General features: G+C 44.2%; 1 protein-coding gene across 1 annotated transcript in view; it reads left to right on the top strand.

The window, feature by feature from the left end:
• The window catches only part of EPHB1 (EPH receptor B1), a 444,507-nt gene that overhangs the window by 354,434 nt on the left and 65,822 nt on the right, over positions 1–24,251 (top strand). Inside the window, exons 8-10 of the mRNA XM_025377642.1 lie at positions 2,976–3,084; positions 3,950–4,014; positions 16,485–16,607. Of these exons, the coding sequence (XP_025233427.1) occupies positions 2,976–3,084; positions 3,950–4,014; positions 16,485–16,607 (297 nt within the window). The remainder of the gene's footprint in view (positions 1–2,975; positions 3,085–3,949; positions 4,015–16,484; positions 16,608–24,251) is intronic.

The raw sequence follows: 24,251 nt of genomic DNA, 5'->3' as shown, positions 1-24,251 counted from the left end.
TTCCAAATGTCAGTCTATTCCTGACTCCCCAAATTGAAAGCTTTCAATTTTTTCCTTCATTAATTAAATTATCCATAAAACCGTCTGTCCTTATATAGCATTTTATTTTAGGCCAATGCTCTTAGTCTGGGTGTTTGATAGGGCTTGAGATTTTATCTTGATGCACATTGTATTTTTTAACAATTTTGAAATTCATTGGGAACATTTAAAATCAGGTGGTTTCTTACAAAAATCAGGATGTTGATGTTCTTGTGAAAAAATTATAAGAAAAGCAAATGCTCATGAGCACTCTGGAGTGAGGACCTTGCCTTAAAGTTGAGAGGCAGCTGTCTCCATATGTTACCCACCACTTCCCAATATTTCTAACCTGGATGCTTTGATATGAACCATCTGGCCCCTGTAGGATTGGAGTTTGCAACTATTTTAAGTTTATTTGAGGTGAACTTTCTCTTATATTTTGAGGATGGTGAGATGGGGTAGAGAGGTAAGCCAGTTAATTCAGGTTAATGAGGCTACTGGTATGAAAAGAACACAGACTGTCTTCTTTTTCCTTAAGGACTCTGTCCCCCACTTTGCACCTCACTTACTGTCTAGATTTATAGGCACTCTGGCATCAGGAGGTACACAGAATTAAAAGCCCAAAACTCAAAATGCTCTGAGTGCTGGTCTCTTGGCAATTCTACTAGACAAATCAAGAAGTAACAAATTTCTCCCAAGAAGGCTATTTCTTTTACATTTGGCAGTTAAGTGTTGCAAACCCAAGAGGGGCTAGAGGTAAGAGTGTTCTGGTAAGTGGCCAAATTTGGGAGTATTTATCTTAACGACTGAGGTTCACACATGGGTACTGATTATGTTCACTGGGAAAGCAGGCCTGTCTGCAGAGCAAAGGTAGTCAAAAGGTTGATTGGTGATAGGGTCATTGGGGCAGGGAGGACCTGTGGAATCCCACCCAGAGTCAATGGCCACACTTTGGGCTGGTGACCTCCACACAGGGCAGACCCACTATGGCCCTGGGCTGCTCTTAGCTACACTGTTCTGATCTTTGACATAGCTGCCTAATTTTTTAAAAATCATTCAAGTTTCATATTACATTATGAAGTTTTTAATTTATAAAGACGTTGTTAAGGAGGCTTCATTGTGGTTCCCTGTGTATTTTTCTATTGCCAAATTTATATTTTAAATACACATATTACAGAAAGCAAATATACATATTACAGAAAGCTCTCAGCTGAGGGCAACTGAAAATTTACCTTCAGTCTTTAAAATTGACTTCCATCTTTAAAATTCTAGAGAGTGGGAGGCTTCAAGAACCAATATCCTTGTTCTTAGAAACCTTTTTCGCCAACATGGTTGAAGGATAGTTCTCAAACATTGGGGAACATTAGAATCACCTGGACTGTTTGTTAAATATGCAGATACCCTCCTCTTCACCCAGAGGTTCTTATTCAGTAGATCTGAGGAGGGGTCTGGAAATAGGCATGTGTAACAGTCAGGCTCAGGTAATTCTGATAGCTCATGGGGAACCTCACTTTAAGAAGTATTATCGGCTGGACATGGTGGCTCACACCTGTAATCCCAGCACTTTGGGAGGCTGGAGGCGGGTGGATGGATCACTTAAGGTCAGGAGTTCAATACCAGCCTGGCCAACATGGTGAAACCCCACCTCTACTAAAAATATAAAAAGTAGCTGGGTATGGTGGCGTGTGCCTGTAATTCCAGCTACTCGGGAGGCTGAGACACGAGAATTGCTTAAACTAGGGAGGTGGAGGTTACAGTGAGCCAAGTTTGTGCCACTGCGCTCCAGCCTGGACGACAGAGCAAGACTGTCTAAAAAAAAAAAAAAGTAGTATTGTCATTAGGGTTGCTAGATAAAATATAAGATGAACAGTTAAATTTGAATTTCAGACAAACAAAAATAGTGTTTTAGTGTAAGTATCTCCCAAGCAATATTTCAGGCATACTTATACTAAAACCTTATTCATTGTTTATCAGAAATTCAAATGTGATTGGCAGTCCTACATTCGTATTTGCTATAGCTGGCAACTCTAATTGTAATAGAATATAAATAGCTTGACTTCCATATGCCTAGGTCCTGAACATTAGATAATAGTTCTTTCAAACACCAGTGAAAGCATAACTAGGACAATACTAATACTAGCCAGTTGGGCACAATGATTTGTATAGATTAAAGAAAAGAGATGTAGTATTTAGGACACCCATGATAGAGCAGACAGGGTGAAATGTGCTTCATATGATTTGGTTTTTCTCAACAGTCTGAGGGTCAGAAAGACTAAATCACGTGTCCAATATCACAAAGCTTACACATAGTAACACCAGGATTTAGGTGAGCTCTGTCTGCCTCTATGACCCATAGGCTTCCCATTCCACTGCATAATTCAGCATGGTTCTAACATTTGGCAGAAGTCTTGATCATTTTCTTCTTGAGTGGGAACTCAGAGTGCTGGGCCATTCATTTCTCAGGCATTTCTTCATCCTCCACAGTGCCTGGGGGTAGTGCTGGCTGACTGCAGATACTCTTTAAATATCTGCTCAATGAATCTGTTGACTCTGCGCCATTTCATAACTTCATGCTTTAGAAGATATTTCAGCAGTGGTTTTCATTTAGATAAGTCCCCTTCATTGGAATGTCCTTAACATGGCTGACAGTTCTTTGAGAGACCTTCCAATTGAGGGAATATAGATTGGGAGTCATCTCTGCTCCAGGAATGTCATCAGCTGTAGTTCCCAGATTCTGTCACGGCTGTTTTGTTTTCATTGTCCTTTGTTTACGGTTGTTTTTGTTTATTTATAACTTAAAAATTGCTGTTTGTTTTGGTTAGACTTACAGCTCTGACACATAGACACTGTCCTCTACATATATGTGTATTTAGATCATGTGTTTGGTATCGTGCACTGAGTATCAGCTGTATGCAAAGGGCGCATGGGAAGGATTCTAATGCCTCTTTCTCACCTAGATGATTACAAGTCAGAGCTGAGGGAACAGCTGCCCCTGATTGCTGGCTCGGCAGCGGCCGGCGTCGTGTTCGTTGTGTCCTTGGTGGCCATCTCTATCGTCTGTAGCAGGTAGGTCCTCCACTCTCACTTGTTCTCCTTGGACCCAGAGAGCCCCTCTCCATATGCCCTTTCCCGGGCTGTGTGGATCAGATAGGGTGTGACCATTCACGACCACAATCATCACTCCATCTCAATCCAAGAGCAGCCTAGAATTCTTCAGATATTTATTTAGCTGGGAAAAAAAAAATTGTATGAGAGCTGGGCAAGGCTATGAGTAAACAGTATCCATCCTCAAACCTCATTTTAACGAAGACTTTTAGCCCCCCTTACACACAATGGCTTTTCAGAGTGACAGTTACAAAATTGCCTTTGACCCACTGGAGCATCAAGCCTGTGCACAGCCCATCCTCCAGTTAGAGAGCTCAGGCTCTCAGCAGCCAGCAAGAGGGAGGCAGACTGGCAGGAGAGAAGATGAAGAGGAAGGGGAAACTCTGAGTTCTGCAGAAGAGCTAGCCCTGAAAGCCTTGTGAATTTTTAATACTGCTGCTACTGCCTTCAGTGGTTAGCCCAGATTCTGCCATGCAAACCCCTGTAGTTGGCTCCCTCCCAAGCAGTTCTGCAATGTAGCTTAAGTGCTGATGGGCATCCTCTTTGCCTCTGCCCTCATCAGCTCTGCCCTCTAAATGGGGTCCCACAGCCCCACTGGGCTTCTGTAACCCTTGACTGGAAAGCAGACCCATCTGCCCACAGGGGTGAGGTGTGATCAACCAGAGCTCTAACTGCAGCAGGAGGGCTGAAGTGAGGGTTGCCCAGTCCCCAATCCTGGGAGATGTCCCGGGTGAGCCCCCATCTGGACTGGGGCCTAGATGGAGGTACCTGGAACAGAGTGGTGGGTGTGTCCTGTGGCTGAGCGAGCACCTCTTTGTATCCGCAGGAAACGGGCTTATAGCAAAGAGGCTGTGTACAGCGATAAGCTCCAGCATTACAGCACAGGCCGAGGTAAGTAGAAAGCAGACACCCAGTGTCTAACCCCCACAGGCCTCTGGGCTAATGCTCAGAGTGCTCTTTATAGCCAGACTGGCTGGTCCCGGTGGCAAGTTCCCTCTCAGCCCCAGTGCCTTGGCCACCTTTCTGCAGGTTCCCAGGGGCAACAGGCTGCCCTCCCATCTGCCGTCTACCTGTCGTGGGTACTCACTGGATGCCTGGTGGGTAGATTATTGTCTGTGTTGATAAGCCCATATAGGACACAGAATGCAGGGAAAAGATTGGGTTTAGCAAGTCAATGAATCCTCAAATCAGACTCAGTGGGAAAAGATGGAGGGCTCTCTATTAACATCTTCTGCCTTATCTTATCCAATTGAGTGGCTGGGGAATGTGTTAACCAAATTCACAGATAAGCCATAGAACATGAATGTAGGGAATTAAAAAGATAGCAGAGCCCAAGAGGCCAAAGTGCTGGGATATCTCCCAAGTGTTTTCCTTTAAGCAGTATCTTTAAAAGTTTTTCTCACTCATTATCCTCCTCCCCTCTCTTTTACAAACCTATATTTATATCTTTATAACTAAAATTTCTTTTCACCAATGTGCAACATAAAGTTCTCTATCAGACTCATTTTCTCATCTGTATAATGACGGCATTGCAGGATCTGAGAAAGGTCTCACTAGGTCAGTTGGGCCACCCTCTTGCCTCCAGAAAACAGAATTCTCAGATCCTTACAGCAGACACATTCTGTTTCTAAATAACTCCTTTTGAATTTGACAGATGCCCTCAGAAATCTGTCCCAGCACTGTGTGCTATGCTCTGTCAAGGCTTCTTCTGTGAGCCTCGTCTCACCTCAACCCCCTTGTTGCAATGTAAGGCCAGTGCTTCCTGTTCTCTCAGCAATAAGAGTGGAAAACAGACCTCCCAGGTACCTACATGCCAAGCCTGCCTCCACACGGGGGTTCTTCTGGGGGCGAACATGGACTCCCAGGCCAAAGTTCTCATGGACCAGACTGCTGCTTCTCCAAGGTTACCCAAGGCAGGAAAGTGATGCCAGGATGTTCACAGAAGCAGCTGCACCATGAAGGAGCTTGTGTTCTAATGTGGCCAGTGCTGACTCGGGCTGTACAAAGGGCACTTCGTAGATGTGGCTTTCAATCTAAGATCAAGACCTTGCCAAGGGTTTGCAGAGGCCCAAGCCCCTGGCAGCTGGGCTGCTGCCCAGGGCACTTATTGCTGGAGGGAGCTGTGGGTTCCTGACTGGCACCACTGCTTTCCCACAATATCCCAGGGCAGCCCCCACCATCAGCAGCCCAAATGGGGGGACCCCTCTAGGCCACAGGCACAGCTCCTGCTATATTCAGAGTCCTGCTTATTCCTCTTTCTTTCTCTCCCTGGGCCACCCTAGGCCTCCATTGTCACTGATTTCAGAGGGATCAACCCTACTGTGTTCTCTTTCTTTTCCTATGGCCTGACTGTGTGCCTTGCTGCATAATCTACAGGATGCTTCTATTTATGTTGGCCTGTGCATTAGCCCTTCCAGGCAGGGCCTTACCTTCGTCAGCTGGATAACAGGGACTTTGCTTGTACCTGTGATTCTCAAGTGATGGTGTACCCACCAGGGTGCCTCAGGATTTCCTCAAGGGCGACCTTCGTCTCCCTGCTTCCCTGCCTCTGCCTCAGGATCCTGACATTGCTTCCCTAACTCTTGCTCAGGGCTGACTCCTTTTCATCATGAGCCACTGTAAGGTCCATTTCAGATCTGGTATCCTGTGAATGCTGTGGATGAAACATTTAGAGGTGGTCATGTCAGCCTGAAAGCGGAGCCAGGACCATAAAGATACAACATTAGGTTCAAAAGGAGGACTCTCACTTCGAAGTCTAGAGATAGCCAAAGATGCCTTAGGATGCCTTAGGCGAGAGCTCCCTTTACGAAAGCATGCAAGCCAAATCTTGGCTTCACCCCTTGGGTGGGGTACAGAGGGTCTCCAAACATCGAGCAGGGTGGAACTTTTTGCCCTTTCGGCTGCTGCAACCTGAGATCTGCCTGTTCTCCTACTCTCAAGGAGTAGCTATGCCAGGCCATCACATGGTGCCCATGTGCACAAAAGCGTGCTTCCAAAATGCTCACAGCCACCTTCTGGGGGACTCTGTCACCTCTCAGACCAACAGAGGAAGATTCTACTGGTTCCTGAGATCCATAGAAAAACCAGTCCTCAGTCTGCAGTAATAGTGGCCTTGCTGGAACAAGAGAGGACAGCTGAAGGAACATTGTTGGCCAGTTGCATAGTCGCCATTCCTGGGACTCAGGATGGATGCAGGGTTTTTTGTGGGTCTGGGTTCACTCCCTTGGCTTCCTTAGAAGTTGTCCTCTTTTTAATTTGGTTTGCCTTTTATAAATCTTGTCCTTTCCCTCTATTCATAACTATTCTCTTTTGATCCAACCCTGGGCACCTGGCTCCTCTTTGCACCCAAGTTCTCTGAACTCAGTCTCTTGTGTTGAATTGCATTTGTGCATTTACTCCTGTGAGTATCCATCTCCCTGACTAAAGCTATTACTGTTGGAGAATCATGGTCAAAGGAGTGTAGAGCTGGCGGATGGCTCAGCACACATATAACAGAAGGGGAAATGGAAGGCTCTGATGGAGGGAGGGCCTGGCCAAAGAGGGCGTAGGGGTAGAAGTAATGGGTTAGGGAACTCTCAGCATTGGGAGTTTTATTCTGGTAGCTCTCTTAAACTCATTGAACCTTCACAACCACTCTAAGAGAAATGAACTAATCTAGGAAGGTTAAGTGACTTATCTAGGGCACATGACTAAGTAGCAGAGGCAGACTGCACACCCTCTAAGCCTGGCTGCAGAGCCCATGCTCTTTCCACAGCCTGATTATGAGGAACAGCTCCAGGACTAATCCCAGCTGTCCAAGTTGGTGTTTGGTGGCTCCCCACTCTGAATCCCACTGCAGGAGGCAGAAAGATTGATAATGTCTGATCAGAATGTGTGCACATAATTATACCTGGACCATCCACAGGCATGAACTTCTGGGGGATGCAGACAGCAATTTGGAGCTCTGAGATCTTCCCGACTGGGGAGTAACAGAAAACCAGCAGCTCCCCAGCTTGTTCATTAATGTCTGAGCAAGCCCCTGCCTCTCTTGCCTGCAGGCAGAGCACAGGACACTACAGAGAGGCTGGCAGCCCCTCCCCTCCCAGACCTCCCTTTAAAACTGATGCAAAGGCTGAAGAAGAAATGACAGAAATGTTTGCAAACAGAATACCTTCTCTAGCTAGTTGAGACATGGCAGATCTGCTAAACCTGAGAACATAATGTGGCTTCTAGGGCACTGGTTTATGTTCCTCCTCAGAGCCGGGAGCCCAGTGAACAGGAATGTAAAGGGAATTTGGAATTGAGTGGAAAGAGAATAGCTGGAAAGCAGGCTGGAAGAGAAGATGTGCTGGGTGTGGTGCTGGATGCTCTTCCTCTGAGCCTGTCATGCATGTTTAAGGGTGGGAGGGTGGGAATGTGGCTTTCCGAGTCCTGGAAGAGGCAGAAAGACAGTTTGTTTCATGGTTTTAGTGGGCCAGTTCTCAGTAGGTGCTGGCTGACTAACAATTGACTGGGTGGGATGATTTAGGCAGTCCAGGTGGCCACCTGGATGATCTAGGTAGGCAAGATAAGTTTGGGAATCTATCTTGAGAAAAGTTCCAGTTGATTCTACATTTGGGAAATGTAGAATCTAAAAGGTATTTACAAGGATAAGATTACTACATACTTCGTAGAGGCTGACACCTCCCTGATTTCTGAGTTGGGTGGAATGTGTGGGGGTAGGGAGAGTGGAAGATGAGAACTTGTTAAGCGGTTTAGGGTCGAGAGCTTTCAGAAAGCGGCCCTGACAGACTCACATCTGTATGCAGGCAACTGTAAATAACATTACAGCACTGTTGGTGAACTTTGGGAAAAGCACAAATAAATGGGGTATGTGCCCAAAGACTTTAGATTGACAGACACCCTAGTTTTCACATAGGGTAAGAGGGCAGAGCACAGAGATTACAGAACAGGAGTCTGAACTTGATCCCTGCCAAACATTTGGAGAGACGATTAAGCAGATGGGTTCTGGGCATTTAAACTTGAATTCAGTGATCACTGGGAACCCCCAAAGGTTCATTAAGAAAAAAGTATAAGGGCCTCATCTAATTTACCAAGGTTATACCTTTAGTAAATTCAAGAGGAATTGCAGATGGAGTGAATTTTTATTTTGGCAAAAATATTTTATGGTCTCCTAAGGGAAAGCATTTTTAAGTGGATACCGAGCTTGTCTTCCTACCAAAAGAAAGTAGGTTAGTGACTCTGTCAGCCAGGAAGGAAGTCCCTTGTGTTATTTTGGTCCTTGTCCTATTCAATCTCTTGTTTGTTTGATTGTTTTTTAAATTCATGACTCAGGTGCAAGCATAGGGAAGCTTATCCAGTGTGTAGGTAACAGTTGGAGAGCATAACTAACACCAGAGAAGATGAATCAAAATTCAGAACTATCCAACAGCTTTGAATGCTAATTTGAAATCTGTAAGACAAAATGTTAGCAGGATAAATCTGGAATCTAGTGTTTAGGTTAAAACAAAAATAAAGCAGTGCAAATAGGAGACCTAACTTGCTGTTTATTTGTGTGAAAAAGATGATTTAGTTGACCACATTCTTAATATCAGTGATATATAGCTGATAAAAATCCAAGCAATGTTATTGATGCAGTATAATACTAATAACCACCAGTATTGCACACTTACTGTGTTAACCACTTTACATATATTAACTAGTTTCATCCTCCTAACAGCCCCATGAGGTTCATTTTGCATATGAAGAAACAAAGCCTCAGAGAGAACAAGTCACCTGTTGAGAGTCTTGGAATTAATGATTTGCAAAACAAGGTTTAAAATTCAGATCTGTCTGACTCTGTGGTCTCGATTAGGGTTCAGATCAGAAAAGGTGATATATAAACAGTATCTTCTGTGTGGGAAGATACTGTGGTAAGAACACATCTAGAGTGATGTTAGTTCTGGGATCCTATTTCAAGAAGGACATTGTCTGCAAAGTGCCTGTCCAGAAGAGAGCAACTTGCTTGTGGAGCAGTGGCAAGTTCCGATCTGCTATCAAAGAGACTTGGAAATGCCATTGTTCAGTGCTGCAGACACCCAGGCAGGGACATGGAAGTCACCATCCAGTGTAATGGCATTATGGCAAAAGAAAGATGTTGTTGGCTTCATGAGATTAAATGGCACCGTCAAGTGAAATATCAAAGTAGGCCAGATTTATTCATTGTAAGTGCACTGCTTCCTCACTAGAGCTGTCCAGCAAAGAGGCAGTCTGCCTTGCAGGGAGGTGTGAGTTCTCTGTTCCTATTCAAGCAGAGACTAGAGAGCTGTCAGTAAAGGATGCTAGAGAGAAGATTTCTGCTTTAGACAGGATGTTGGATGAAATTACACCCAGAAACATGTCTAGTTCCAAGATTCCACGCCCAGTTTCTGGATTCTGGGTGGTGCCTGTATTTCAGAATTGCAAGGGACACAGCATGTAGCCCAGAAGAAATCATCTCGGGAACCAAAGTACAGGTCAGGTGTGTCCCTGGAGGAAGGAGACAGACTAGCAATTTTGGGTCCCTCTTCTGGAGGGTAACCAGAGCATTAGTCACTGAGAAGAGTAAATGAAGACTTATTGGGAGAGGAGGAAAGCCTCCTTGGTACTAAAGGTGGCTGAGTTTACAGTGGGGGCTTATTAAATGGCAAATAAATTTTATGAGCTAGATTCACCCATGTGTCTGCTGTTGGCTCTAAGCCAGAGACTCAAGAAACTATGTGAACTCTTTTGGTCCTGAGATCATCAGCTTTTGCCCTCAGCTTCCCAACAACTCCTCAGTGACCTAGAATCAGTGGGCCTTGCTGGGAAGTACCTGCCTGTCCCGGTCATTGATACCCACAAAGCAGAGAGAAGTTAAGCTTTTTTTCTGAAATACTTTCCTCAAGAGGAAGCAGCTATGGTCTACTTTTCTTCTTTGGGAGATAGATGTTCAGCAATAACTGGTTTTTGGAGCAAATCCCAAAAATGTGGTAAAACCCCCAAACACAACGTGTCAGGAAGGTCCTCCTCCCACCCACTGCTTTTCCAGCCTGCCTTGTCTGCCCTGAGGGTCCTCTCCTGGATTCTTCCTCAAGCACTGGCTGGGCACCCATGATCCCTGCTCTCATGGAAAAAGACGACCACCCATTGTCCTGGTCTTAACCCTCAGAGGTAGCTGGGGCAAACTATTTCTAGTGCTCTTCAGCCTTCACTAGTAGGTTTACTCCAAGAAACTGCCCAGTGTCCAGCCTTTCAGCTATGACCCATGTGCCTCCCAAACCCACAACTCCAGTTCCACTCTTCTGACTCTGTTTTCAGTTCGAGTTTTCTGACCAGCTTCTAAGCACCTGCATATTTCATTTGTACATCCAAAGTCTAAAACCATATGTACCAGCACCTCTTACAATAGGATTTCTTTCCAAAAGTCCTTCACCTGGTTAATAGTGCCATGTGATTCTAGAAGTCTTGGCATTGACTTGGATTCATCTTGTCCCTCCCTAATTCCCCATGTCTGACTGCTCATCAGCTGCAGCCACTTCTTCCTTTGAAATTTGTCTTGTCTCTTCTGCCATTCTTGTTGCAGCACTCCAGTTGAAAACTCTGTTATCTTACACCTGAATTAGCATTAAATAACAACCTCATAGCTATTTTTGCAACCTCCAGCCCCTTCCCCACACTACCTGCAAATGCTGCAGCTTGCCAGCAAAATGAGCCCCCCAATGCCCCACTTTCAGTACATCCATCCCCTGCTGATGGAACCATTGTCAGCTCTGTGTGTCCCATGACATCAATCCTAATGCTTCTATTGGTAACCAAGGCCTTCTCATGCTTCTGACTATCACTGATTCCTTCCACATTCAAGCTGGTGTCACTCTCCCCACTCATGCACTGCCAGGGCTCCGTTAGCTGTGGCTCACGACACTCCAGGCTTCGCCTTTTCCATTACAATGCGATGTGCACTTGTTCTTTCAGGCTCAAGCTGAGTTCTGGTGTTTTCAGGATTCTGACCCTGAAGACTGGCACCCATAGCCTCTGCCTTTTCTGGTCTCTGCAGCACTTGCAACCCATTTCCAGATGTGGGCTCCTGATCCAGCACTGTTCAGTTATTTCATATCTTGATTGCCTAAAGAACCTTGTGAACTTTGTTTTGCCGATAGCTTCCACAGTTCTTAGCACAGTGCTGGTTTGGAGTCCTAATTAGTGTTGAGGAAAAGGGATGATCAACATACTGAGGCAGAAGATTGGATGAAGTCCCTGTATGTAAAGATCTCCAAACATGTAAAACCCCTTGTGCTTAAATATCTGAACCAAATTTAGGGGAGTCACAAAAATGACATTGTTTGCCTTGAATCCAGAATAAAGAACAAAAAGCCACACTTTCTCATGGGCCTGTTCAAACCTGCTGGGACATAAAAATATTAATGACTAAACACAGCCTAATGCGCTACCTCTGAAACCATACTGTGGAATTCTAGGCATCCTCCACCAGCTTGGAAGTGCCAGGTTTTTCCTGGCACCCCTGGAGCCATGTGGGTATTCGTGGTCTCCACTAAGATGTCCATGGTATTGATTTTGTACTTCCTGAATGCACAAGAGGCCTGGATAGAAGCATTCACTCCTCTCCCTCCAGCTTTCAATCCCCAAATATCACCTACTGTTTAAAATGGCTCTTTCCAGCCCTCTTCTGCTCTTCCCTGAGACCCTGGCACTTGTAAAGGGTCTCCCCCACTTTTCAGATACACTCTACATGTCTACGACATCCCCAGAGACATGTCCCAGCCTTTTCACTTTTGAGAGCATCCTGATCTACTGATGCGGGTCTTTGACAATGGTCAGAAGTTTCTTCTGCTTCAAGAACTTCAAGAACTACTCCATTCCATGCGACAAGGTTCTGGACAGTGGCTAAATCATTTCTCCCCAAACCTAATATATTTAAAGGCTTGGTTCATGTTTAAGATTTGGTAATTCTCCTGAGACTATGGTCCTTTAAGGCTGTAGTTTATCTTAACCATAGCATAAGTGAATTTTTAGGTCAAAGAACACAGATGTCTGCAAATTAGATCTTTAATCGAAATTAATAAATTAAAAGAACACAAAATTAAAGATTCTTCTCTCTTTTGAGGTACTAATAATCAGCAGTTTAATCCATACATAACATTTTTGTGCCACAGGTATGTAACCTATGATGAAAATAATTGGAAACTATAAAATATAAATACATTAACAATATTTATATTAGCAATAATGATAATATAAAGCATAGTACAGATTACTATAAAATGCTTTACGTTATAGGGATATATTACATCTGATATTATTATTACCGCCACTAATAATATTTCCCCAACACTCACAAATCTGAGAACGTTTTCTGAGCCCTGTCTCTAAATGTTTGGCTGTGCCCAACTCTGTAGCTGACTTGAATTCCTTGTTCACTGTCTGATGATTCATTGCACTAAACACCATTTTCCTGATAATTAAAAACTGCTCACTGGCAAGTGGGAGCAGGAACAGGCTGATGGAGGATTTATGCAGAAACACAAAATGAGCCAAAAGACAAATGACCTGTTCTGCCTAGCTAAAGACTTTTTTTTCCCTCATCATCTAAGATTTGGAAAGGCTAACTGTACTGTAGGAGAGAGGTCTAGGAAGATATGTCATTCTGAGATGAGGTGGATGCAGGGGGAGCCCTTACGTGCTGGGTTGAGAGTGCTCAACCAAGTCACTCTCCCGATTTAGAACACAGACTACTGCCCCCCACAGAGGAGCAACACCAAAGCCACTTTCTCAGCCCTCCCTATCAGACCTTAGGGGAAAGTCATTGAGTTTGAACCATTTGTTAGACCAATGATTCACTTTTTCAGTTTCTCTTCTTCAATGTGACAATGCTTTCCTCAATTTCAGAGAAAATGAGTACTGAGTCTAATGGTTGCATAAATGCAGCCATTAAGATGTTCTAAATTGACATTGCATCACTACTCCAGGCAGTCTACTTGGCTTCTGGTGAAAGACCTCAGTGACACCAAAGCCCATGGCCCCAGAACAGCAGCTGCGACATCACATATGTGTGTGCACACACACGCACACACATGCTTCTTAATTCTACAAGCTAGCAAAGCAGCACATCTCTCTTCATCAGTAAAGTGCACCCATCTTCACAGTGCAGACTTTGTTCCATTTGTGTGTACTTATTTGCACCTTCCTGGCCCAAAAGAATCCTGGCATCATTAAGAGATGAGCCCTTTCCCTTCTGGGAATAGCTCCTTCCTTGAACTGATTGGGGCCAATATCTGTAAAACTCATTAACTCAGAATCCTTTCCCATTCATCCTTATGTATGTCTTTACTTGCAAACCATTCATTACCGCATATTCTAGATTGTTTAATTAGTTTCCATGGAAGAGTTCCTGTAGGACAGCTTAGCATACATCGTTCAAAAGCCTTTGATCTAAAATAACAAGGTAGTTATTTTTAAAGTAACTAATATAACCCTAAGCGGCTTACAACCCCCACTGCCCACCCTCCGCTTGCTTCCTCTTCCTACCTCCCCAAACACTTCCTACAATTTACTGATGATATAACAAGTCTATCAGTCAGTGAGTCATCACTGTACATCAGGCACCGTGCTAGGTATGTCATCAGCAATATGTTCTTTAATCTCACAGCCACCTCAGAGGAAACCATGCTAAGAGATGTGTGCCGACTTGTCACATTACACAGGGCTAGTAAAAGGTTTGGGGGTCCTGACCTTACCTTTGGGTCCTAGCATCTGGGCTCTTTACCTCCTCTCATCACAGCACACAATCTGGGAGAAGTCACAGCTTGTTGACACTGACCTGCTGTCCCTTTTGCATTCTGAGTGCATCTGTTGCTGCCAGTCGCACATCAGCTGGCTTCCACCTGCGGCATCAGTGTTGCTTTGCCTGACTGCTTTCCCTGGCCCTGGAGCCTCCCCCGCCCACCCGTACAACAGGCCAAGCAGCCCCTGACCAATTGTGTGGAAATATCACAGCTCCCTCAACCCCAAGGTGGGCCAACTCTGAAGCATGTGCTAACCTAGACATTGTTTAGATGTAAATCTCAGGGGAATTAGGCTTGCTCAATGACCCACATGGTCGGTGGCTTGAGAACCCACCTCTTACAGGCTGCCTTCCTTTCTCTGTCTTGCTTCCTTTCTCATCTCAGGTACTTCTTGGGATCACCACCCAGATAAGCCACTTACTTTCAAAAATCTTGCCTCTAGGGCTGCTTCTGGGGGAACCCAAGGTAAGATGGGGTGGCCTGGAGATGCTGACCGGGGTTCTCTATATGCTTCCAGTCTGGTTTGTCTGTTCTTACTCTTCACTTGTTCTTTATAACAAATGAGAAAGGCCTGGCACCCCCATCTCTGTTTTTCTCTTTGTCCACTGTTATGAAAGCAGAAGTCTCTTCCTACACACACACCCGTCATATCCCATCCTGGGGGCTAGAATATTCTACATAAAGGTGAGGATCTCTCAATTTGCTTTGTCCACATTTCAGTCTCTATATTCCCAAGTCAGTGTCCTCTCAAAGCTTTCAAGGAGCCTTCTGGAATGATGTGAACAACCCTAAAACAAGTGACTGGGAATAACTCATCTTTCAGAAAAAAACTGTTCCTCTGGGCAGGATACCCGGCCCTCCTTATCTTAAAAAATAATCCCTTCAGGCCAGGCACAGTGGCTCACGCCTGTAATCCCAGCACTTTAGGAGGCCGAGGCAGGTGGATCACGAGGTCAGGAGTTCAAGACCAGCCTGGCCAAGATAGTGAAACCCCATCTCTACTAGAAATACAAAAATTAGCCAGGTGTGGTGGTGCACGCCTGTAATCCCAGCTACTCAAGAGGCTGAGGCAGAAGAATCGCTTGAACCCAGGAGGCAGAGGTTGCAGTGAGCCAAGATCACACCACTGCACTCCAGCCTGGGCGACAGAGCAAGACTCTGTCTCAAAAAATAAATAAATAAATAAAAATAAAAATAAAAATTTCCCTCAATGATTTGCTGTATCTTCCGTCTTCATTTGGATTACACTCTAGTATTTCCATTCCTTGCCTGAATTGGTGACCAAGCAACACCAGTTTTGGGGGAGCTATAGAGCCATCAGAAGATTTTTGGATGGAAAATGTCAAAACTAGAGCTGGGGGTCACCAGGGAACAAGCTGCAGTGGTGAGGGGTGGGGGACATGAAGAGGAGGGAGGTGCTAAAATGGAGCTCGTGAAACCTGAGGCCTAACCTCAGCCTTGTGCCCCAGTCCCTGCACCCTGCAGGGTGGCTTTTTTAGGCCTGCTTGCCCCTGCTAACCTGACTGTTTCTTGAATGAGACAGCAGTACCTGGCAGGGAAAGCCCCTACTCTTCCCAAGGCTGTGATACCGGACCATGTCATTTGACTTTCGAAGCCTCAGCCTTTCCACCACCCACCACCATGTAAACAATTCCTGTACTTTGCCTAATGACATATCAAACGTGTTGAAAAATTACATTGTGAATGAATGCATTTGTTTCTTGGGTTCCATTTCCTTTTTTTGTTCCCTCTCCTCTACTTTTTGAATGTATTTTTTCTGCAGTGACAATTCTCTACTTTGTCCCCATGCACACCTATTTATCTTGCCACTGTATATATCAGTGACAAGGTCTATATTCCTTTATGTATTTCTCATTCACCATTTTATTTGTTTTTCATACTTCAGTGTGTCCGAAGGCATGAAGATTCAATCACCATTTTTCTTTCATACCACCTCATTTTTTCTATGTAGACTTTGCTCTTTTCTCTATTAGTGTTTTCTAAGTTTTTCTCTTCACATTTTCTTTTCTGGTATACCGTCTTGGCACTTCCATCTCCAGGTTTTTCTAACAGCAATTTCTTTCTTTGTAAAAAAAAATCCATCCTCATCCCTCTTACAGCCCTGCACCACAGCCGTCAGTTATAACCTTAACAGTGGCCTCCACTCAGGAAAGTTGTCAAGTTGATAAATATTGATATCTACCCTACCAGTTTACCACCACTTTTCTGCTAATGCATTTGGTTGGCATCAATCAGCTTCCTTGCCTTCTGTGAGCGCCCGGTGTGGAAACTGGTCCTGATCTGTCACTTATAAGTAATCTGCTCCACATTTCATCAAAAGCTCAAAAAAAAAAAAAGAAGAAAATATGGAGGAGAAGTAGAGGACAGAGAATCAGTCTAGAATGACCCAGAAGGAAGGGAGATGGGGAAGCCCAGCAAGAGGAGGAGAGGCAGAGAAAGGTTGCAGCCTGGTGTGTAAGAGAGCTCCTCCCAGGAATGCCCTTAGTGTTGGGGACATCAGCAGTGCTGAATGACAGCTGTGTCCTCTTTGGGATGTTAACCCTGCTTATCTCCTCCAACAAGGCTCCCCAGGGATGAAGATCTACATTGACCCCTTCACTTATGAGGATCCCAACGAAGCTGTCCGGGAGTTCGCCAAGGAGATTGATGTATCTTTTGTGAAAATTGAAGAGGTCATCGGAGCAGGTATGGCTCTTTCCTGTCTTATTTCTGTTCTCCTGGTGTCCAAACATCTTCTTTCCACCACCTAGATGGTCTCTTTCAGTATGAAAGACCCCGTTAGGAGGAGAGCTTCTATCTTCTTTCTCCTCAGAAGATGAGTCTGAACTATCTACGTGTGTATCTAGGACAGAGAGAAAACATCACTTGGGATCTTTGGGGACCTTGACCATGGTGGCCAGGCTTGTCTGTTGTTGCAGAAAAGTCAGCTGCAGTTTTATAGATTCAGAAATAACTCTGGAAATGGACCACCAAATGCAGATAAGGAGAGAGACAGAAGGTACTTAGTTGAGAAGGCTTTGAAAGAAATCTACGTTTTTAGTATTCCACTTACTAACAATGATATCTCAATGGCTTAAAGTCAAGATATCTTGCCATACTGTAAGTTCTCCATTTCCTATGTACATGAATTTGAAGACAGACCATGATGAGTAGAAGAGAGACCACTGTTTCCAGAAGAAAGTCAACCTATAGCCTCCTTTTTTTTTTTTTTTTTTTTTTTTTTTACAAAAAGTCTACGGTATAGCTGGTAACAACACAAGACAAATTTCACTCTCAAGACATGTGTGTGCCCTTATCCACCTTCCTGCACTGGAATAGAAACCCAGCCCAGCGTGAAACTCACTGCCTGAGATGCTCTCAGGAAATCATACCTAAGACTGATCTAGAATTTTCATCTTCCTTTAATGGGCTAGTAGTTGAGTCAATTTGGTAATGGACCTAGCCTTATTAATGTAAATCAGATAAAACATCTCAAAATATCATTAAAAGAAATCTCATTCCTGTGTCTTATAAACCTTCTTAAAAGATGTGTTAAATTTGTTTATTTTCTTCTATAACATTCTTCTTCTTTTCTTCCTCTTCAGTTCTTGTTAGCCATGGTCCAAGCTCTCTTCACTAATATGCTGTCATCTTTTTTAGGTTCTTGGATCTAGAAGTGCTTTATTCATATCATTATTGGGAAAGCCATAGAATTGCCTCTCTCAGTAATATTTTAACTCAATAAAATATGTTTAGTCAAAGTCTTACAGCTACTTCATACATTATCTTTAGGGGGAATGTCACCATCCTTCTGTTCACTGCTCTCTTAATGTACTCAGGGGTCAAAAAGCCATCTGTGAAATTGGAAGTCACATTTGAGATTCTGCCCCATTAGGCCGCCATCTTCCTGCTCTGGTTTCCCTCTTGAATAACTTTGTCCTCACACTTCTTTCAGCATATGTGTGGTGGGTGCTGGGAAATGACACACCACCTGCTCCTGCCAACCCTTCAGGAGTTTCAGTTGGGTCACCAGACTCAGATCCACATGAGTTTATACGTATTTCCCATTGACTTTTACATTAAGAATGTTACTGAGCCACGACTTTCACTTCTGTGCAAATAATTTTCTCTTCCCGTTTAGATGCTGACATATTTAAGGATCATGCCTTGGAAGGCTGGGTACCAGATAAACTGGATAACTCTTAAGGGCTCAGATTTCTCCAGTAAACATCAAAGAGTGTTTTAGGGGGGACAGGCTTTCAGTCCTGCACTCTGTTTGCTTGCGTTATTAATTGTTGTTATGGCTTGTGGTAATGGTGTTAGTGACTTTAATGTTGTTATTTATGTCATGTACTTAGAGCGATGTGTTCTGGACTGTATTTCATCCCAGAGAGCACACATCAGCCCCACCCCCGCCTGCCTTTGTCAGAGGAGGAGTAAAGAGCCTTCTCACTTTATGACCCTCCTGGATAGTTACAATTTGGGGTGAGCTCACCAGCTGCTGGATGCCCGTAAAAGGATAATTGATAGTTCTGCCCCATCCTTCACCTCCATTTGTGTGTAGCATTTGCCAGTGCTGCCATGTTTGTGCATTCTGCTCAGAGAAGGTTCAGTCCTCTCCATGACTCACATGGTATTGGGGAGAAATTATGCATTTAATAGTTTCTATGATGCTCAGTAGCATGGCATAAAGACCTCTTCCCAGTTACTGCTGACCACTCTCTAGAAGAGACCCATCTCCTTGTAATTCAGAATATCCCAGAGTGAATCCCTGTGGATATTAACTTACTGTGCATAACTTTATGCAATTTTAACAGAATACACTCCTGCAGGGAACCAATTTTTTTCCAGGTCCTTTTCTCCTCTGTCATCATTCTCATTTCCCTCATACCCTGCCCCACTGAGGCTGACTCTTCAGTGCTAAAAGAGCTGGCGTGGAGGTCAAATTGTTTCGAAAGTAAGGAATATGTTAAGGTAAGATTTATGCCATGTAACTGGCAATGTTTCTCTTAGTCACTTGAAATACTTGAAGCAGGGCGAAACTTGGGTTGCAAAATGGCAACAAAACATGAAAAGAAGAACCAGAAGTTCTTTATTCTTCCTTTATTTTTTTCTCTCCCTCCCTCCTTCCTCTCTGCCTCCTCTTCTTCCCTCAGGCTTTTACTGAATACTTCTTTTTTGCTGGATGTGGAGTTCCAGAGGCGAATAAACAGACTCAGAGGTCTGACAGATTTAGTGAGAAAAAATCAGGCCAGTAACGGTTAATTATTCCACACCATCCACACAGGCATGTATTATGCAAAGTGTGGGGCCAGCACAGAGCAGCATCCAGCTTGCTGTTCTAGGAGGGGCTGGGCATGTCAGGAAGGCTCTGCAAAGAATGACCTCTGGCCTGAGTCTTCAAGGATAAACACTAGTAGAAAAAGTAAGTTTTCATGAGGCATGTGAGAGAATGAGATAGTGACAGAGAGGAAAACTAAATTATTTAAGAAGGATAATGAATATGACCTCCCAGCAGTGGACATGCTGTGCTGGACAGCCTGCGGTAGCTTGCAAGAGCCAATTATGCACATCTGTTTCTAGCCCGATGTTCAGAGACATCATTTTGGTAGCTTGACATCGCCATAGTAGAAGTATTTACACCATGGGAATGGGCAAATGCTACAAATCCTGAGCCTGCCCTCTATTTGTCCCTCTGTTCCTTCCTTCCTTCCTTCCTTCCTTCCTTCCTTCCTTCTTTCTCTTTCTCTCTCTTTTTTTCTCTCTCTTTCTTTCTCTTTCTCTCTCTCTCTCCCTTTCTTTCTTTTTTTTTTTTTTTTTTTTTTGAGACGGAGTCTCACTCTGTCGCCCAGGCTGGAGTGCATTGGCGTGATCTCCACTCCCTGCAAGCTCCACCGCCTCCCAGGTTCTGGGACTACAGGCGCCCACCACCGTGCCCAGCTAATTTTTTTTTGTGTTTTTAGTAGAGATGGGGTTTCACCATGTTTGCCAGGATGGTCTCGATCTCCTGACCTCGTGATCCACCCGCCTCAGCCTCCCAAAGTGCTGGGATTACAGGCGTGAGTCAACACGCACAGCCCTTTCTTTCTTCTTGACATCAATCATAGTGGGAGTATTTACACTATGGGAATTGGCAAATGCTACAAATCATGAGCCCCTCCCTCCCTCCCTCCCTCCCTCCCTCCCTCCCTCCCTTCCTTCCTTCCTTCCTTCCTTCCTTCATTCCTTCCTTCCTTCCTTCCTTCCTTCCTTCTTTTCTTTCTTTCTTTCTCTCTTTCTCTCTTTCTTTCTTTCTTTTTCTCTTTCTCTTTCTCTCTTTCTTCCTTTGTTTCTTCTTGACATCAATCATAGTGGGAGTGTTTACACTATGGGAATTGGCAAATGCTACAAATCATGAGCCCCTTCCTTCCTTCCTTCCTTCGTTCCTTCCTTCCTTCCTTCCTCCCTCCCTTCCTTCTTTCCTTCCTCCCTCCCTCCCTTCCTTCTTTCCTTCCTCCCTCCCTCCCTCCCTCCCTTCCTTTCCTCCCTCCCTCCCTCCTTCCTTCCTTCCTGGAGAGCTGGTAGTTGAACACTTATAAGCACACCCCCACCCTCCAGACTGTGTAAAGTTATTTCAAAGAGGTTGCAGAAGAACCACCCTGCACCTGCTAAATATAGAGCCAGAGGAGAAGGCTATGTTTGTTGCAGGAGGGATTATGTTTAGAGTTCAGAAAGAACTTTATTCAATAAACATTGTTTCTGTGTATGTGACTGGAGGGGGCGGGGGATGCTGGAAAAATACACTCAATGCCTAACAAGTCCTGCCATGCAGGGGTTATTGTCTAAAGTGCAGACATTCAATGCCACTCAGTGAGAGGAAGGCAGTGATTGAGAGCTCATCGGAGGGCCCCGAGAATGTGTAACCCTGGAGATGGGAGAGAAGGCTTGATGGCAGGAGAGGACTCAGGGAAGAGGGAACAAAGTGGCCCCTGAGGTTGTGAAGGCTTTGGATGGACTGACATTGTATGTCACATCCTGAGAACAAGGGGAAAGAAAGTTGCTGGGGAGGGATTTCCTGTGGTTAAGTATTGAACACTAAATCTGGAGAATCAGGCCAAGATCTAGAGATCCAGAGGCTGCTATATGAATTTTATCCCATAGAAAATAGGTTTCATAGCAGGGTGGGTGAAAGGACCAACGTTCTAGTGAGCCGAATCCTATAAATGCTCTGCTTGGATTGGACTGGAAGAGGGGGATGGGAAAGAATGGGTAAAACCTTGGAGGTTGTGGGGTTTTGTTTAGATGGTACAGAGAGGCTTTGAGATGGTTGATGCTAGGATCGAGGCTGCATTTAAGTGACTAAACTTATCCAAACTGGGGTATACCCAAATGAATGTGATGAATGGAGTGACTCCAGGCTTGGTGCCTGGAGTTGATGGGAGTTGATGGGGAGTGGTAGCATGGAGGCTGTGATCAGAAATGAGGGGCCTCAGGTTAAGGGAGAGTAAGGCTGCCTGGCACCCAGGGTGTGGGGAGTGGCAGTTGTGCATGTGAGTGAAGACCCATGGAGGACAATTAAGAAACTGTGAGGCTGAAGAGTTGCATCAACTGCCAAAGTTTCTCCTAAAGTTGTTGCAAATGTTGATCAAAGAAATAAAAATATAATAATTGTGAGCCAGGTGTGATGCCACCCAAGAAGACAATAATAAATCATTAATTTTTAAGTAATCATTTGTTTAATGTCCATCTTTCCTCAAAGGCTCAAAGTTCTGTGGGAGCAAAGGAATGTATGTGTTTTGTTGGTCTGGTACCTGCCTAGTGCATGGCTCAATTAAATATTTGTTATATATGGCAAATGAAAGTAGGTTCTTGGTGGGAGAACATGGCAGTGTTAAAAATCTGGAGAACTAGATAGTGTTTGGGAGAATGAAGAGAGACTGGAGAGGTGGCATGAGATCATGAATCATCTGATGCTCGGAAAGTGGCCCAGTGGAGTGAAGGAAAGCTGACCCTTCTTATTCTCACTGCAGATAATGAGAGTAATTGAAGTATCTTTACAGAGGGCAGCAGGTTACCTTGATATGTTCAGAGAATATCAGCTTATTGTTACCATGAGTCTGACTATCAGACGTCGTCTCATAGGTCAACTCCAATGTATTGGTTAATTCTGGTCAGTTTGATCAGTAGACTTGCCCAGAACATGAGTCAGGGCTCTACAGCTTGAATGGCACTCCTGGGTTGTACAGTGTGAAACCCGTATAACTGTATGCAACAGCCTAAGCATGACTACGTAGGTAAAGGTGTCACCAGAAGTTGTTGCCAGAAGAAGACATGCCATTTGTATTTTCATTAATAAATACGTTCTCCTCTGACTCTAGCAGCTATTGATTCAACATTTCCAGGAATGGATGATTGTCTGGAAGAAGGAAGCCTGTAGTGAAAGGGCTGTGTGAGAATAGTTGGGATGAGGGAATGTGTGATATGTGTGGATGGGGATGGAGTCATCTGTGAGGCCAACAAAGGCCCAGGTTTCCTTGGGGATGATTTGGCAGAAAGGTCACTAGCAAGTTTGAGAGTCCTGGGGTCATTCAGCGTGCAGATAGGCAGCATGAGGGTAGCTCCACGTTGAATAGGAGTTACGGCAAGAAGCATTTCTAGGAGAGGAAATCATAGACATGTCTTCAGGAACATAGTCAAAGTAGCTAGCATCTCTTGAACACTCACCGTGTGTCTGACAATACTCTACATCCTTCACAAGCATGTGTCTCATTTAACTCTCTTATTACTCTGTGAGTTAGAGCATATGTATGTGTACACATGTATATTTTCTTGTAACTAGTAAGGAAATCAACATTCAGAGGATAGCTTGCCGAAGGTTGTGCTGCCAGTTAAGTTTATGGTAGAGCTAGAATTTAAACCCAGCTAGAGCTGATCTAGATCCGGAGAATGTAACCCTCACATGAATGCAACCCTTGGTCTGTTGCATATAGTTACAGAGTGGCTAGCTGCCACTCTCGCTGCTGTGGAAAAGAGCGGCTCAGTATACAGAGGCATTGCTTCTGATGGCAGTTTGGAATACCCATTGCTTCCGTCTAGCAGTTTGGAATACTCAAGCCTCTTTGTTGGGAATTGTGATACTGTCCTAGAATTCATTATTACTCTATTGTGATGCTACAAAGACTGTCCCACATGCCCTGGAGAGAGCATGGTCCTCATAGAATACCCTGGTCCTGTCTTCTGGTTCTCTTCTTCTAAGTGTGATCAATTATCAGCATTAGGAAGTACAAGGACTGAGATATTTAGCATCTTTAATTATAAGTGCTTGCTCATGAAAATAAGCTAATTACATATAAAATATAAATGTATGTATGTGTGTGAATATATATACACACATGTGATATATAAGTATGCCGTTGTCTAACAACTATAAAAACTTACAAGAAAAGAGAAAACCATTTTCCCTCCCTCCCTGGATATTAGGTATTGTGAATACCATGGCTGTCAAGCAGGTTCCATCTCATGTGCCAACTCAGTGGTCTGGTGATGAGTATCTGAGGAGCTCTGGTGAAAGGCTGACGATGGTTGTGATCAACTAATAATGTCTGTCCTCTGTGCAGGGTCAGGAAGTGGTGGCGTGTGTACCATGGTTCTGCTCTCCCTGGTTTAGCCATAACTCATTTATCTTGCACAGGCTAGTGTGTTAAAACTTGCTTGAAATCATGCTTTAAAACCTAGTTTAAATGTATTCTTTAAAAATTCCATTTCTGGTGTAAGCTTGAATTAGTAACTAGTAGCTCCGCTTTCCTTTTTTTTCCCCCAAGGCAGTTTTTGACTTCAGAATGCTGCTTTTTTTAAAAAAGTGCAATTCTGTGTAGATTTGAGCTGTGTACAACCAGCAGCTACTGCTTGAAATATCTGCTGGTAGGTGAATGTTTCGTTTTCAAAAATTGAGAATTCTTTTCTTCTGATTTTACATATAATATTGAGGCATTTAATGCTGCTGAACCACTTTTTCTCTCTTCCTCATTTTGTCAAGGAAGGTAGGAAAGAGGAATTGGCAAGGAGCTGAAACTTGTACGGAATAATTTCAGCAGCTGTCTGGGAGGAAACGCACAGGAATTGGTTAAATTACCCTCAGCTGACAGTCTTGAGGGCCAGGTTCTCAAACAGATGAAGCAGGCATTAGAATCACCTGGAGGCTGCTAAAACCCGGGTCACAGGCCCCACCTACTGAGCTTCTGATGCTGTGGGTCTAGGTGGGTTTTGGAAAAGTGCATTTTCTAACAAGTTCCTAGGTGATACTGATGCTTCTGGTCAAGAACCACAGTTCGAGAACCACTGCTGAGCACATCGGCCACTAGACTGGCCTAC

This window comes from Theropithecus gelada, chromosome 2, assembly GCF_003255815.1.
Source record: "Theropithecus gelada isolate Dixy chromosome 2, Tgel_1.0, whole genome shotgun sequence".
NCBI lineage: Eukaryota > Metazoa > Chordata > Mammalia > Primates > Cercopithecidae > Theropithecus > Theropithecus gelada.
This window is presented reverse-complemented; position numbering and strand designations above follow the sequence as displayed.